This window comes from Scardinius erythrophthalmus (assembly GCF_964197995.2).
Source record: "Scardinius erythrophthalmus genome assembly, chromosome: 25".
In the NCBI taxonomy this organism is placed as follows: Eukaryota; Metazoa; Chordata; class Actinopteri; order Cypriniformes; family Leuciscidae; genus Scardinius; species Scardinius erythrophthalmus.
Window position 1 is genome coordinate 31,286,515 of NC_138245.1, and position 15,929 is coordinate 31,302,443.

Here is a 15,929-nt window from a genome sequence, read left to right on the forward strand (position 1 = left end):
AGCTCGCGCTCAGTCTGTCAGGACAAATTCATCTCACGGAATGATGATAATATCAGAAACTCTCAGTAACGGCGTTCATTTCGAGTCGGACAATAATGCCTACAGAGTCAGAGTGCTGTATAGAGATGAAACAGGTATGGTTTAGTAGTTTAATTACGGTTATTATAACGTATTTGTCATCTGCTTGTAGGCTATGTATCCATTATTTATTAATAGCCTACAAGTCTGCTGTCTGAATGATGATCAAACATGTACTGATGAGTTTAATAAAGTTTATTGTACATCACACAAAAGATGAAGCGTCAGTTTTACTTCAGAAAATCACCGTAAGAGCTGAGTAAACACAGTAGCCTAAGTTATAAGAAGTGCGCAAGTAGCCAGTAGAGTTGAGGGAGCATTCCTGTGGGCGGAGGTTAGTCAAGAAACGGTTCTGGTGATGTCACTAATGCAGGAGGGGTGTAGTCCAATCGAGCCGTTTTTTGTAGTCAACTTCTGTTAAATAAAATATCTCGCTTGGCATTGAACTTTGATCTTTATAATTTTACAGATATTATTTATGCTCTAACAGCAACATTACACACTAACTAAAGTTTGAAACATGAGATCACACAGAACGGGACCTTTAATTTGTGTTCTGAAGATGAACGGAAGTCTTACAGGGTTGGAACAACATGAGGGAGAGTAATTACTGACAGAATTATAATTTTTGGATGAACTAACCCTCTAAATGTTAAAACAATGGCACTGAAAGAGCAGAAACGGTTTCTCCACATATTAGCCCTGTCTGTTTTCTCCTAAAGCCATATGTCAGGCAGAGCTTACCCGCCGCAGAGACTTATCTAAAGCTGACTAATAGAAGCGCCTTCATTTGGGACCGGCCATCTGTCTGACGGCCCACCGGGACAGTAATTAAAGCACAATAAACTCTCCGGCTGATCACGACTTCAAAACCAAGCAGGGTCTTTTATCATCTCAAAAGGGTTTTGAAATATTGTCAAGCTAACTACATTATCCCACGTTTAACTCGGATGCTTGAAATGCTGATTTAAGCTGGAAAATCAGTGAAATGATGTGGAATAGGAACGATGCAGAGATATGGAAGTGTTAACTACTTTAGAAAGTTGGCACAGAAAAAGAGTTTTCTAAGACTGTTAAAAATTGAAAAAGCTGAAATAAAATATAAATATTAGATGAAAAACTTAGAAATTAGTTGAAAGGCCTAAAATTAATAATTAAATACAATTACAGTAAAGCTAATGATTAAAACTAATAAAAAAAAAACCTTAAAACACTAATTAAAAATAAATTAAACGGAGCTAATCCAATAGGGTCCTCACACCATTGGTGCTCGGGGCCTAAAGACACACATTTGAACTAAAATTAAACAATATAACCATTAAAGTGAATTCAAAAAATTAATAAATACTATAATCAGGGTTCCATTTAAAATGAAGACTCAAATTTCCCAAACCTCTCTATAGATTTTTCAGACCATATTTAACATAAATGGTTCATTCAGCATTATACTTGCTATCTAGTGCCGGCATCTGTAAATATTTGTATTTTCTCGTTGGTTTTCTCGAGGTGAACTATGATAAGAAGAACCCGCACATATACACCTGTGACACATCAGATTGGTGCTGTAAATGTGGTGTGATGTCTGACTTAGATGAGTGTTCGCTCCTTTATCTGTTACTGTAAACGCCTTGAATTCAGTCGTGTTTGACAAGCACTAAATGATCCCTAAACTTTTACCATGAAAACACTCTGCTTGTATGATACATTTATTTTTAAAACTACCTGATTTTATTTTAGGGAACTGAACAGGGTCAGGAAACACATTTTTTGTCCATACTTATCTAGATCTAGAAATGACTCAAATTATATACTTTTCCAAACTGCGTATGAACCCCAACAGCACATAAACTATACTAAACACTATTACTATTTGAAAGGAACAAAATAAGCCATGATTTTAACCAATTTAGATATCAATAATTTAAAGAAGCCCTAATATTGGCCATTTTGTAAAGCACGCAAGCGGCGACATTCCAGTCTCTCTCTTGAAACCAACACTGTGAAGTGTCTTAAACTGCAGTTCACCCACTGGCCACTAGAGGTTGGCTGCAGAAGAGACTCAATCCCATAGACCCCCATGTTAAAATGCCCAAATTTACAGCAGAAAAACACGTTTACAGCCTGGAGCGAAAAGTAGTTTTGGTCTATATTGCTAATTTTGCCCTTCATGACGACTGTGAGGCAGGTTCACTTTTTTATAACTCATCCGTTTAAATTATATTAAGCCTTAAAGTTCTGCATAATTAGGGGTGTGGCCATATGAGTGACAGGTGGATTGCCGCTGATGTCACTACTAGCCGTTTGTCTGCTGTCTGTTAGCGTCACCTCAGCTAATTGGTTTTCCGGGAGTGACGCTGCCAAGATGGCGACGGCCGGCTCCGCCCACTTTAGGCTTCGAAAATGCTCTTCAAAAACACTACGTGTGACGTCACGGACACTACGCCCATATTTTTATGAAAGTACCACAAAAACATAATAAAGGCAAAAAAATCCGAATGTACCGTCAATGGAGAATGTTCCCATTTTTGACTCTAGGAAGTCAAACAGTGTGCTGGGCCCAGATGGTCTTCCTCCTGCTTCCTCATCCTCATCTGGTCTGGAACGCCCCCGTCCACGACCCTTTCCTGTTAGACGACAAATAAAGCGTCAAATTACAAGGGCAATTGTGCCAGTGAGTTTGTAAGTCGGTTACAGTACTTTCTGAGCTCTCCTCTCGCCTTTGCATTCGTATTCAGCATGTCTTATGTGTGTGCGATATACATCGTCTACGATAATATTGTGATTGTTGTTTTAACGATGTGCAATCTGTCATTATCGGATATATCCCTCACATAGAGTGCATGTATACACTATGTGAAGTAGTCTAGTATGTTAGACTTTCACTGAGTGATTTACTCTATTAAATGCATTTATAACGCCCTAAATATTCAAGATAAGGGGAAAAAATACCTCTGTATGTCTTTAATATTTATATAATTTAACATAGTTAATCAATATCACATGAAGAGTGCAGTTCTTTGTAAACGTACAAATGTGATATTGATTTTATACAACAGTTCAATAAACAAGAAGTTAATATAAAGTAATTTTTAGACAATATTGCTTGTTTTTGCTCTATTTCGCCAACAAAAATAGTTCCAAACAAAGCAACAGGACTTTTTTGCATCTCTGAGCAACACATGGTGAATGAATGAATCGGTTGAATGAATGATTCAATGACTCACTCATTAACACTGACTTGCTGCTGCCACCTACTGGTGGTTTTAATTTCACATTTAAAATATCTTTTTATTTTTTAAATAATTTCCAATATCAACATTCAACGTTTTACGTTTAAAACATCAAAACATTATTTATGCATTTGTAACTGCAGGTTAAATGCATTCATGTCCCTCTGAGCTGCATTAAATCTGTGTAATTGCATCTATAAATGCAAGATATAATTTTTTTGTCGATATCCCACACTCCTAGCGATTGATCTGCATTAACGTCATGTTTCATAATATTTCCACACAAAATTACAGTTTGGGAAATTATTGCAATGCAGTTTGTGTGCAAAGTCCGGAACAGAAATCGGCCAAAATGAAACAAAATCCTTCAGTTTTTTCCTCTAAACACACGATTTGCAACCGGACGATTGTGATTATCAGTGGGTTTAATTGCATTTGATTGTTTTTATTGCAGAGTGAACTAAATACACAGGAAAAAGTGATCTACGCAACAAAGAAAACGTTCAAAAACGAATCCTACGAGTCTTGTAAGAAACCAACACAATCCTGCCCTACATCTGCCGCCTTCTTTCATGAGCAACTGCGTATCTAGTGACTATCTGAAGGTTTTTGATCTGTCCTCGGCACCCGAAGGCTTTACCTCGAGGAGGCGGGCGGCTCTGCTCCGTTTGGGCCGCTTTGGGCTGGTTGGCTCCGGTGAGCAGATAGTTGAGGGCCGCTTCCAGGTTATTGTTGTGATCCAGCAAGGCTTGTCTGGCCGCCTCACGGTTGAAGCCCATCTCCATGATGTCCCTCAAAGCTCGCTCATCAACCTTGAAGAGACAGCAGAAACATGAAACAAATTTGATGAACTTGAGGGTCATCGAGCATTGCATTAAAATCCATCAAGCAGGGACAAAAGCACATGTAGAAAACACTTCTGGAGAACAAAAATGAAGCAGAACAGTCAAGGACACCGAGGGGTCACATCTACTGATCTGTTATTCAGAGAAGGCATTTACGTGCTACTCTACTGGCATTAGAAGAAAATGATGGCATATAATTATAAATAAAAGCCCATTGTACAATTTTTAGGCACTTGAGATGTTTTTCCAGATTGTTATTTAAGAAACACAGTAGAATTTAGAATCTATTAGCAGTACCTTTGTCATTTTTTAAAGAAATTAATAGTTTTATTAAGTATTCAGCAAGAACACATTAAATCAATCGAAACTGACAATTTACAATAAGGTTTCATTTAATGTATTTACTAACAAAGAGCAATACATTTGTTACAGTATTTATTAATCTTTGTTAATGTTAGTTAATAAAAATACAGCTGTTCATTCATGGTGCATTAATGTTAAACAACTTTTGATTTTAATAATGTATTAGTAAATGTTGAAATTAACATGAACTAAGATTAATAAAGGCTGTAGAAGTGCAGTTCATTGTTAGTTTATGTTAACTAATGAAAACCTATGGTAACGTGCATCAGTTTTCCCAAAAATATGAAGCAGCACAACTGTTTTCAACATTGATAATAATCCGAAAAGCATCAAATCATCATATTAGAATGATTTCTGGAGGGTCATGTGACACTGAAGATTGATGCAGAAAATTCAGCTTTGATCACAGGAATAAGTTTCACTTTACTATATATTCACTTAGAAAACCGCTGTTTTAAAGGAATGCTAGCTGGAGCCATTTACCACCAGTCTTTGTGCTAAGCTAGGCTAGCAGTGTGTGCGTCAGACAGAGTTACGGCACGCACGGAGATGAAAAGGGTGTGTATGGACTTATCTAACTCTGGGGGATACGGTGATTAAGCTAAAGTCGGCGTGTTCCTTTAACGCTAATAATATTTTTGAATTTTTACTGTATTTTTGATCAAATAAATGCAGCCTTGGTGAGCAGAAGAGAAAAACATCAATAAAATCTCTGTTCATATTCCCAGATGCAACAACACTAAAGTCCAAAAACCAAATTTTTTAATACTTTTTACTGTTCATTTCAACTTTAAAACTGCTGACAAAACACCATTTATTTATATGATGATCTTACCAAATCTCTGTAAACTCCTTCTGACTTGTTCTCCGTCCAGGGCTTCTCTCGCTCCTCTCTTCTTCTCTGATAGGTGTCTCGACTCCTGTAGGAGGATCCTGGATTGGCAAGGTTTCCTCCGGCATTCCCTCCGCCGCCAAACGTTCGCGTCTAGAAGAAAACAGAGAGCATTATGAAAAACACAAAACACTGTTGAAACTCCTGCATTATCAGATCAGATTTCTTCCATTAATACACACAACTATTGCACAAAAAACAACATTTCTGGACATCATGAGTCAAGCTGGGTTTTGAAACACAGTCCAGGTTTAATCATTTCTGTGGTGTTCACTCGTCACATTACATTCATAATTACATACTCGAAATCAAACATTTCTTCATTAAATATCGGAGAATATTAAGTTCACCCATGGCCTGAGGATACAGCCATGAGAACGAACGAATTCAATTATATACAGTTTTAATACATCAATATTTCATTATCAAAAGGTGCTACTTTGTTGCAGGGAATGAAAGCGATATTTATTCTGAATTGAAATGCCAATATCGTTGTGAACGAGTAAGTTCTGTAAAATGCTGAAATCTGAGGGTTATATGTACACCACACTTCAACGGTTTAGAATAATGAAGAGATTTTTAATGTTTTTGGAAGAGTCTGCTCAACAGGGCTACATTTATTTGATCAAAAACACAGTAAAACAGTGAAATATTATTACGAGTGTTTATAAGTGTTCTCTATGTGAATATACAGTAAAGTGTAATTTATTCCTGTGATCAAAGCTGAATTTTCAGCATCATCACTCCAGTCTTCAGTGTCACATGATCCTTCAGAATATGATGATTTGCTGCTCAGTTATTGTCAATTTTAATTGGTGCGCAATTTTTAAAAATAAGTTCTCATTATTATTTTGCTTCCTAATTTTTTTGTATTTTTATTCAGGAATCTTTGATGAATAGAAAGTTCAAAAGAACAGCATTTATTTGAAATAAAATCATTGCTAACATTATAAATGTATTTAAATGTCACTTTTGATCAAATGAATGCATCCTTGCGTAATAAAAGCATTCATTATTTATTTTTACTTTTGCAAATCTAGCAAAACCATCATATTAGAGTGATTTCTGAAGGATCATGTGACACTGAAGACTGGAAAATTCAGCTTTGATCACAGGAATAAATTACACAACTATATATTCACATATATTAAACTATAATAACATTTCACTGTTTAATGTATTTTTGATCGAAGAGACTCTTTCAAATCATAATCATTCCAAACATTTGACCGGAGATGTTCACTCATTTCCCTACATCTTCAAACATGTAATTGTTAATAGTATTAAACACATCTGGTAATAATCGCTCTGGACGACAGCGCACCTCTTTGCTCTTGGCGACCTCAGCGATAGCAGCGGTTCTTTGTTTCTCGAACTCGTCGTTGTCGTCAGCAGATTTGACAGTGTTTGCGCTCTGAAGGGTCTTCCTCTGATCCAGGGCTCTGCTGTCCACCTGCTCCTTATGAGCACATTTCTACACACAGATCACACAACAGATTATACATCACTCTCCTGGAGAATCACATCAGCAGATGTAGAGAGTCCTGACCTGTCCGAAGGGAACGAATGGAGGAGGTCCACCTTCTGCTCCGATGTTCCTGCGGTTGTGCTTGGCCAGGCTCTTTCAGAAGAAGAAGTTGAAGGTTTCATTAAGACACAGATTCAGACACCTTCAACATTTCTCACATCATCACAGTTTATTCGCTATAGTTTAGAAAATGGTAATAAAATATGACGAAATCAGTTGATATTTGACTGGTTTTGTCCGTCCTTCTGTTAGACTGTCTCACAGAGGAATTATGTTGAATATCTGTCAGCTGTTAAATTTAACTACACAATTAGATAATACCAGTTTAGCTCAACCAATCACTTTTGTTCAGTCTGTGTGTAAAAAGAGCATTAGCAATTAAAGAAAAAACACTTGCTCAGGTCAAAGTGTCTGAATCATTTTTGGTCCCAAATTGTTACAGGTAGTCACTGTATGAAGAATTATTGGGTGTAATATGTCACAAAATCTAAAATCTAAAGTCATTTACACATCAAGGTGAATAAAGAAATGTGTCTTATGCTTTCTGGCTTTGATTGATAATTAAAATAAATCATCTGTTGCCAGTGTGTCATCCATCACTGAGCTGAAACATGATATTAACAGATGGCTACAGGCACTGCTCGACACCGCGGCTTCGCTTTCTTAACTTTTAATGAATACAACCTTTAAAGAGGGCATATTTTCATTTTTCAATATTTTACACCTTTGCATCTCTTCATTTCTCCCCAGAGCCCACTTAAAATGTTAGTCAAGGTTTCTTGCACTAAAAACAGTTGTAATTTAATTTAGTTTCATGATTTTACACCTACTTTCTGGCATTTTTAATTAAAACCAACAGTTTGTGCTACAGTGTATTTAAGAATTCCATATGTAAATTTCCTCTGTTGTGATTGGCTGAGCTCTGTGTGCTGATGTCGTTCAAAAGGACGGGTCACATTGATAAACTCATAGATGTATTTCAAATGAAATTAGCATGATCATTACATAGTAAGTGAACCTTTATTTAATAGAAGCAAGTTTTCTATAATGTCTCCATTAAACTGCATCATATTATCTGAATACATTCATAATAAAAGAGAAAACTGTAGAGCGATGGCGGTTGCAACGTCAAGGTCATGGGTTCGATTCCCAGGGAAAGCAAGAATTGATGCGAATGTAAATGTGTACCTTGAAATGCAATGTAAGTCGCTTTGGATAAATGCGTAAATGTGAATGTAAAACATGCATCTCACCCTCTGAAACTCCCACTTCTCAATCATGTGGTCCACCTCGCCTCCGAGAACGGAGATCTTGGAATCGTCCAATAGCAGGATGCCGTTCTTTACCTGAACGACCCCCAGGAGCTTCACTTTGGTCCCAGGCGGCGTGTTCAGACTGAAAGTGGAGCGGAAATCAAATTAAAGTGGATCGACCATCATTACTCCAGTCTTCAGTGTCACATGATCCTTCAGAAATCACTCTAATATGATGATTTGATGCTCAAGACACATTTATGATTATTATCAGTGTTGCAAACAGTTGCGCTGCTTAACATTTTTATAATAAACTTTTAAAATATTCTTTGATTAATAGACAGTCCAAAGGAAAAGCAGCTTTTTTTGGTAACAATGTTTAAGTCTTTATTGTCACTTTTGATCACTATAATGTGTCCTTGCTGAATCAAAGTATTAATTTCTTACAACAACAACAAAATCGTTGTTGACCGCACTTTCCAGGTCATAAAAATAAAATAAAAAAGGAAAGAAAGGAAATCATACAGTATTTTAAAGGGAAAAAAAGCAATGTACTGTTGCAAACATTAAGATCTGATAAACATTTTCCACACAAATTTTATTCTCATTACTACTACTACAGATTTTATACTCATTAAAATAAGAATTTGGGAGGAAAAGTGTGCATATCTGAAATGAAGAGAAGCCACAGTCTTTAATAAGTCTGTATATGCTAAGTACCAATATAATTTCTGAATTTTTCCTTTTGATTCTGGGGTAAAATGTGAGCAAGGGATTTTTTAAGAGACCCCAAAATAGGTCAAGTTTTCCTTATTTGGCGTCTGCAATGACTTTCCTGAAAAAGTGGTGGTGAGAGAATTTAAAATTCATAATTGCACTTCTCTGATTTACTTGCTTCTATTTCCTGGTTGTCAATCAAGGTTTTTTTTTTTTCTCTGATGTTTTCCAGCTTTAGTAAGTGTGGGGCATTTGCTGTAAGTTGGGATTAAGAACTGGCTGTTTGACTTTAATTAAAGATTAAAGGAGGGGGAGAAGGGATGGATTGAGAGAGAGGAAGAGTCAGAAACTCTATTTTGCCCTCACAAACCCTCTAATACCCCGAGGAGAGAAGTGGAGCAGTGAGTTTTCCAAAACGCAGGCTTATTTCTTCAAATGTGTGCACCCTGATCAAATGTTAATGCACTGCAGAAGAAGCTCCTGCTAAAAATACATGCTCTCCGACACGCCAAATAAACTCGCCCTCAAGAACACAGAAGAGCTCTCGTTAGAAGAGCCCGGGGAGTTTGACATGTGACGCGACTAGTGCAATTACAGACTTTCCTGACCAGTCCATCGGCCCGAAACTCAAAGGAGCCGATGCGATCCGAACCCCCCGGAGCCGTCAGACAAAACACTGTGTGTTCCAGCACAATGCTTCGGTTCATGCAAACGGCTCCACTTTCAGCCGAAGGTGAAATAATCATTTGAGACGAGCCACACCAAACTGAAATTCTAAAGATTTTATGCATTTAGCAGAAAGATTGTGGTGAAAATCCAGCTTTTAATGTTGTTTATGTGTTTATGTGGTGTGTTTAATACGCTTTAAGACAAAGCATGTGTAAATTCATAAGTCGACAGCATTGCTGAGTATTTCCTCCTTAAAACTGCAGTGAACCAAAGACAGGGGAACTTTACTTATATATATATATATATATATATATATATATATATATATATATATATATATATATATATATATATATATATATATATATACACACATTTTTATTAAAGTTCCCATTGTCAATAAATTGTATCCCTTAAAACTCATCTTGACACATTTAAACGTTTTTTTCCTGTGAAAATAATTTCTTCATGCCTTAAAATATCTTGAATGTAACTCGACACCCTTTGCATAATGAATATGCAAATGAGTCCCCGCCTCCACTCACTCACAGCAGCTCGGATTACCTGATCCACTCGCCTAACTGTAGTAAACGACACGATTGCGAGTGGAAATATTGGTTTAATTCAGACAAATATGTTTGGACCAGAAACTGATGGAGAAGAAGAGGAAGAGTGAGTTATACAGGATCGTCTACAAGATCATGATTTTATACAATGTCCGACACACTGATATGATTAGCGTTTGTCTCGACTACGTTATCAAATAATGTGTTGCTAATGTCACACACACATGTTCCCGTTCCCCATCTCAGAGTCACAGCTCCTTCTGAACATCAGCATCAGACATCATAGAAAGTCAGTGGAGAAAAGCCCCGCCCCCTCGAGACGCGATTGGTCACATGTTTGTGACGGTTAGTCCGTCTTCAGTAGTTTTCAGGAGAAACTACTCTACGAAGCTGCTGTTGACTGATGACTTTACACATGGTGTGTCTTAAAGCATATTAAAAACACCACAGACATTTAAACAACATTAAAACCTGGATTTTCACCACAGGGGGTTAATTATTTCTATGCATTAAGCATCATATTCCTAATGTAAATAACTAAAGTCAAACTACACTTTATAAGCGTGCAATGCCATCATACACATGTTGCAATTCTGTGTTAGTAATTCTGCAAGGGAATGAAGGAGTCTTTGAGCTCTAATGAACAGCTTCATTCTGTACGTGATCGACAGACGTGGATGTGGAGAGAGAGCGAGCGAAGGAGCGGATGAATAAAGAGCGCTCTGTTCTTCAAACGGCACAACAACAGTCTCCACCTGTAGATGCTGGCCGACGGCCACCAGTGTAACAGACGTGGGATTGGTGAGATCCGAGCCAATCAGAAGCTCTGAAACTGGGATTAAAGGAAGGGGAGTACAAGGAGAGCACCGAGAAGGTCATTTGAATTTGAAGCGGCTTTACAAGATTACAGTGTCAGATTCCTTGGGTTTGTGTTTGACAGTGTCAAAAAAATTATTTTTCGATGTTGCCAAGATTATTGGAGTACGTTTTACAGGAAAATACTATTTCACAATTAATTCAATGCATTTCTTAGTAATCATTTGTGGAATTTAATAGCAATTTCTGAGACAAAATTGGGGTCATTGATTTGAGCAAACCCTTAATATTATGTATTAAACTTTCACAATTCAAGGCTTTAGATACACTATTAAAAGTTTTATGCAGTGTTTGCATATTTTATGCAGTTGACAAGTTCATTAAAGGTATACTACGTCTTTTTTTTCTTTTTTTTAATTAACAAATTTAAATAACGAGTCAAAACATCATCAATCCTTTTTCCAAAATGTTAATTGACCTGTCAGGATGGTTTTGGCGGGAAATTGCGTACATACGTCGCTCGCCCATGTGTGTCTCCTGATAGAGGAAAGTTGCTCCAGCCGCTTTGCTGTGTGTGTGTGTGCGTGTGTGTGTGTGCGTGTGTGTGTGTGCGTGTGTGTGTGCGTGTGCGTGTGTGTAGAATCAACATCAGCTTGGCTTTAGGAGATGGAGAACTGAGGGAGATGTTGTAAAAGCGATGCGGAGATGATGGTGTTTTATTACTCAACAGGAGAGTAAGAGTTTTATTGAACAGATAAACTGTAAACGCTAATCATATCAGTGTGTCCGACATTGTATAAAATCTTGATCTTGTAGACGATCCTGTATAACTCACTCTTCCTCTTCTTCTCCATCAGTTTCTGGTTATTTACAAACATTTGTCTGAATTAAACCAATATTTCCACTTGCAATCGTGCCGTTTACTACAGTTGAGGAATGGATCAGGTAATCCGAGCCGCTGTGAGTGAGTGGAGGCGGGGACTCATTTGCATATTCATGAAGCAAAGGGTGTCGAGTTGCATTCAAGATATTGTAAGGCATGAAGAAACTATTTTCACAGGAAAAACATTTTAAATGTGTCAATATGAGTTTTAAGGGATACAATTATTGACTGCATGGGAACTTAAAAAAAAAATATATATATATAACTATATAAAAAAAATTTAAAGTTCCCCTGTAGTAAATTTTATCCCTTTAAACTCATCTTTGAGCACCAAAATGACATATTAAAAACAAAAATCTTGAAAAACATGTTTTCATGCCTTAAAATATCTTGACCAGATAAAGTGTCTTATGTGTCTCTCTAACAGAGTTCAGTGTAAAGCAGGATCGATAGTGAAGATTATTCAATTATGGTTGTTTCAGCTCATGTGCGTTTATTTTTTAAGATTCGTGTCCAAAATGGGTAAAACTACAGTATCTTGAGATCCTTTAGTCTAAACTGGTTATATCTGAAGCCTAGTAGTGAATGTTTTATGAGCAGAAGGATAATCTCTCTCTCTTTTAGTTATGAGAAAGAACTATATTAACACTCACAGACACTCAGAGCCGAAGCACAACCAACAACAATGTTCTTCCGCATAATGCACGCAGTTTTGTTTTTTTAAGAGCTAGAGCGCCAAAAGTTAGTGTTACTAAAAAAACAAAAAAGTGTCACATTCTTGGCTCACACACAACACAAACACACTGTTTTTTCCGCATTTCTGAATGACATTGATGTTTTAGTTTCACTGAGTGAAAGAGAAAATGAGCCTGAAGTAAAATCAAAAGCAACTCAGTGACTCGACCCTGAATGACTCTGTAGGAGCGTGAACATCAATTCAGTGTCTGTGGCAGAACTACGCTTTCCCACTACATCAAAACCTCTTTCTTCTGACTCCAGGCAATTACAGAACCTCTTATCGTATTAAAGGCTGCGTTTAATCAAACCCTGGGTTTTCGGCCTCATTATGGGCCACTTCACTGTGTCTGACGGGCCGAGACATTATTTCATTAAATTACCCCGTCCAATTAGACGTGCTTCAATTAAATATCCGAGGTACTAGATTTCACAGCCACGAGACGTGAGGGAGGGAAATTCTGTGGGGTTTATATCGCACTTACTTGCCAAATCTTGACGTTTGAAATCAATAAGCTTGATCAAATTAGCCAAAATATCTAATAAACCGTCAGGTCAGGTGGAGGGAATACAATGCAATGCACTTGAAGTAACATCAGGCACCATTTTTAACATCTCTTTCTCTATCCAGACTTTAAAAAGAAATTCCAGGACTACTTTTTTGGTTTTCAAGGAGAACAATCAGAGATCGCACTTATCAAACAATATCTTTAGGATTTTTTACAGATATAAGGTATCCAAAACACAGCGTATTTAATAATATATATTAAATGCAACGTTTATAATAGCTATTATCATTCAATAAATAATATTTTATATTATAATGTTGGCGTTGGCCTACTTCGTATCGAGAAAAGGGCTGATGAGGGTTTATGTGGTGTTCGTTTTACATGAAAAGATTGTATTTGTGTTTCTAGAAGAAAAGAAAATCATAATATTGTATTTTAATAAGTACATCTTCATAAAAATGGCTGTTTTCAAGGGCTTTCCAGGAATTACATTTCAAAAAGTAAATTTTTACTTTAAATTTGACATTTTTCGACTTTAAAACTTTACATTTTTATTTAAAGTTGTGTAAAAATGTCTCATGGCAGTCTGATCACACAGACAGGGTTCGGACAAGGTGCTGTGTAATCGGACTGCCACCATGAGACATTTTTACACAACTTTAAATAAAAATACAAGACATGATTGATAACGAAGCCACTTGCTGAATTAAACATGCAACATAACGAGGTCATGTAACAGCAATGCAACATGCTACTGTTTGATTATTTAACGCCGCATACTGTTTCACACACTTCTTTAAATAACAGGCAGTGTTAGTGTTAACACAGTACACTAGTGTTTAAAACCAAAAAATTTATACTTTTATTCAGCATGGATTCATTCAAAAGTGCACATGAGCTGTACCTGATTTTGGACAGATGTTTAAACTCGAGGCCAGTGCACAGTGTGTGTCCGTCCGTCATCTGAACACGCAGCATTCTGGGGGCCGCCTGCGACTCCTCGTGGTCTTTAGAAGCGGCGACATTACGAATCTTCTGCACCTGAAGGACACACGGACCCTCCAACTGTGGGAGACACACAGATCATAAAACACTACGCTAAAATGGATGTAATAATGCATCAGCTGTTGTACAGAGAAATGCAGCTCACAGTCATTATTCAGCAGAATCATCATGTACTTTTGTTCAAATTAATGTTTTTTTAATCTTTATTTCCATTGAGTCCTGCTGATGTTCTCTTTACTAACAGCGCCATCTTGTGGACAGCATGAGCAAGTGCATGAATCTATTTGCTGGACAGTCATCTATGCATTATTTTTGATTTTTAGCATAAATCCAATTGCAAAATCCTATCCATTATCTAATGATCAACATAAGTCAAGTCAGTTAACTGTAATACCTTTTCTAATCGGCCGCTGTTGATGTCCGCCGGCAAAAAGCTCTTTCCTATGGGTCTCAGATCATTCTGTGGATTATATAACACATGTATTACTTGTGTTCTGCTTATCAAGGTGTGATGGAGAGCCCAAACCCAGATATACATCATCACAAATAGACAACTGGTTTATAAATGTGAGACTTTTGCATATAATGTTGAATATCAGTCTTACATTTAACGCTACTTGTATGATGTCAGTCAGTGATGTTTTCTCCTTCTCTGAAGAACTTTTACACTCCTCTATTCCTTCATCTGTCAGGAACCTGTGAAGAAAAGTGTGGATTCGGAGCAAAAGAGTTTGATTTACGTCAGTCGTTTAGACATAATCATCCTCGTGCAACGGACTCTCATCCTGTATTCAGATCACTTTTGACCTAGCTCGTTTATCACTGAAGATTTAAAGAGTTAGTTCACCCAAAAATTATTAAAAATATCCCATAATTTACTCACCCATCCCAAGCCATGTCGTCATATTTATCTAGTGACACTAACAGAAAAATTACAATGACAATACCAGGGAGTTTTTCATGCACTGTTCAGTTTTGGACTTTATTGCTTTCATAACTTCAGACTAGTGGAAAGATCATCTAAAAATACACGTTTGCATTTATTTTATTGGACTTTATCTATAGATTTCAATTACAATACATATCTTTAAAGGCCATGAGTTTTACTATAGTAGTGTAAATGCAATTATGCACACCAATGCATCAAAGTACCATGGTATTAGTACTGGACACTTCAATATAACACTCAGTCAAGTGTGAGATGTAAAGGAACTTGAGCTCAATAAACATCAACATAAATACTGAAAGACGCTGTTAATTGTTCTTGTGACGTGTTTAATTAATGGAGATTGTGAAAGTTGACGTCGGACTGATTACATGAGTATCGATTAGAATCTTCATCAGCTGATTATTAAAATATGAGACATGACAGATATATATGTATTAATAATTGACTGGTAATATGCTAGCAGTTAACAAATGTTGAACATCGTGCTAATCATTTAGTCGCTATCTGCACCTAACAGCCAGAGACAATGACATAAACTAATGAAGTGATATTGAATGAACGTATAACTCGTGCTAAAAGTCAAACGGAGTGAGTAAACGAATGTAAACATGAGTTAGCATGTTAGCCGTTAGCTCTGAGGAAAACTCACCAGCCCTCTTCAGTGAGCGCTGAGCTCAGATCGCACATCTTCACAGAAACTGGCGAGTCTGTGAGGAATCACTGTGTGAAATATCGCCGGCTTCACATTCTGGGTTATTCAGGGTTCATTTCTACACCGTTTAGCTGCTCCTGCGATGGACAAAGACGGATAACGTCACGCGCGAACTTCCGGTACGTCACGGGTCAAAGTGGAGCGGCTGCTGACGTAGACCTCGGATAATATTAATAATA

General features: G+C 37.0%; 1 protein-coding gene across 5 annotated transcripts in view; it reads right to left on the reverse strand.

The window, feature by feature from the left end:
• tdrd3 (tudor domain containing 3) overlaps positions 1-15,893 on the reverse strand; it is a 29,580-nt gene extending 13,687 nt beyond the window's left edge. For 4 of the 5 annotated variants that reach the window (XR_014029522.1, XR_014029523.1, XM_081358349.1 and 1 more), the window contains exons 1-10: positions 15,688-15,883; positions 14,695-14,785; positions 14,484-14,549; positions 13,989-14,149; positions 8,190-8,331; positions 6,958-7,029; positions 6,733-6,882; positions 5,352-5,501; positions 3,949-4,120; positions 2,580-2,702 (exon numbers count right to left, since the gene is read on the reverse strand). Coding sequence is in view for 3 of the 5 variants with exons in the window: in XM_081358349.1 (XP_081214475.1) it covers positions 2,580-2,702; positions 3,949-4,120; positions 5,352-5,501; positions 6,733-6,882; positions 6,958-7,029; positions 8,190-8,331; positions 13,989-14,149; positions 14,484-14,549; positions 14,695-14,785; positions 15,688-15,725 (1,165 nt within the window). In the remaining 2 variants the exon portion in view is untranslated. Of the gene's footprint in view, positions 1-2,579; positions 2,703-3,948; positions 4,121-5,351; positions 5,502-6,732; positions 6,883-6,957; positions 7,030-8,189; positions 8,332-13,988; positions 14,150-14,483; positions 14,550-14,694; positions 14,786-15,687 lie in introns of all 5 variants that reach the window. The other variant, XM_081358348.1, reaches the window with a different exon arrangement.
• Positions 15,894-15,929: the final 36 nt, after the last annotated feature.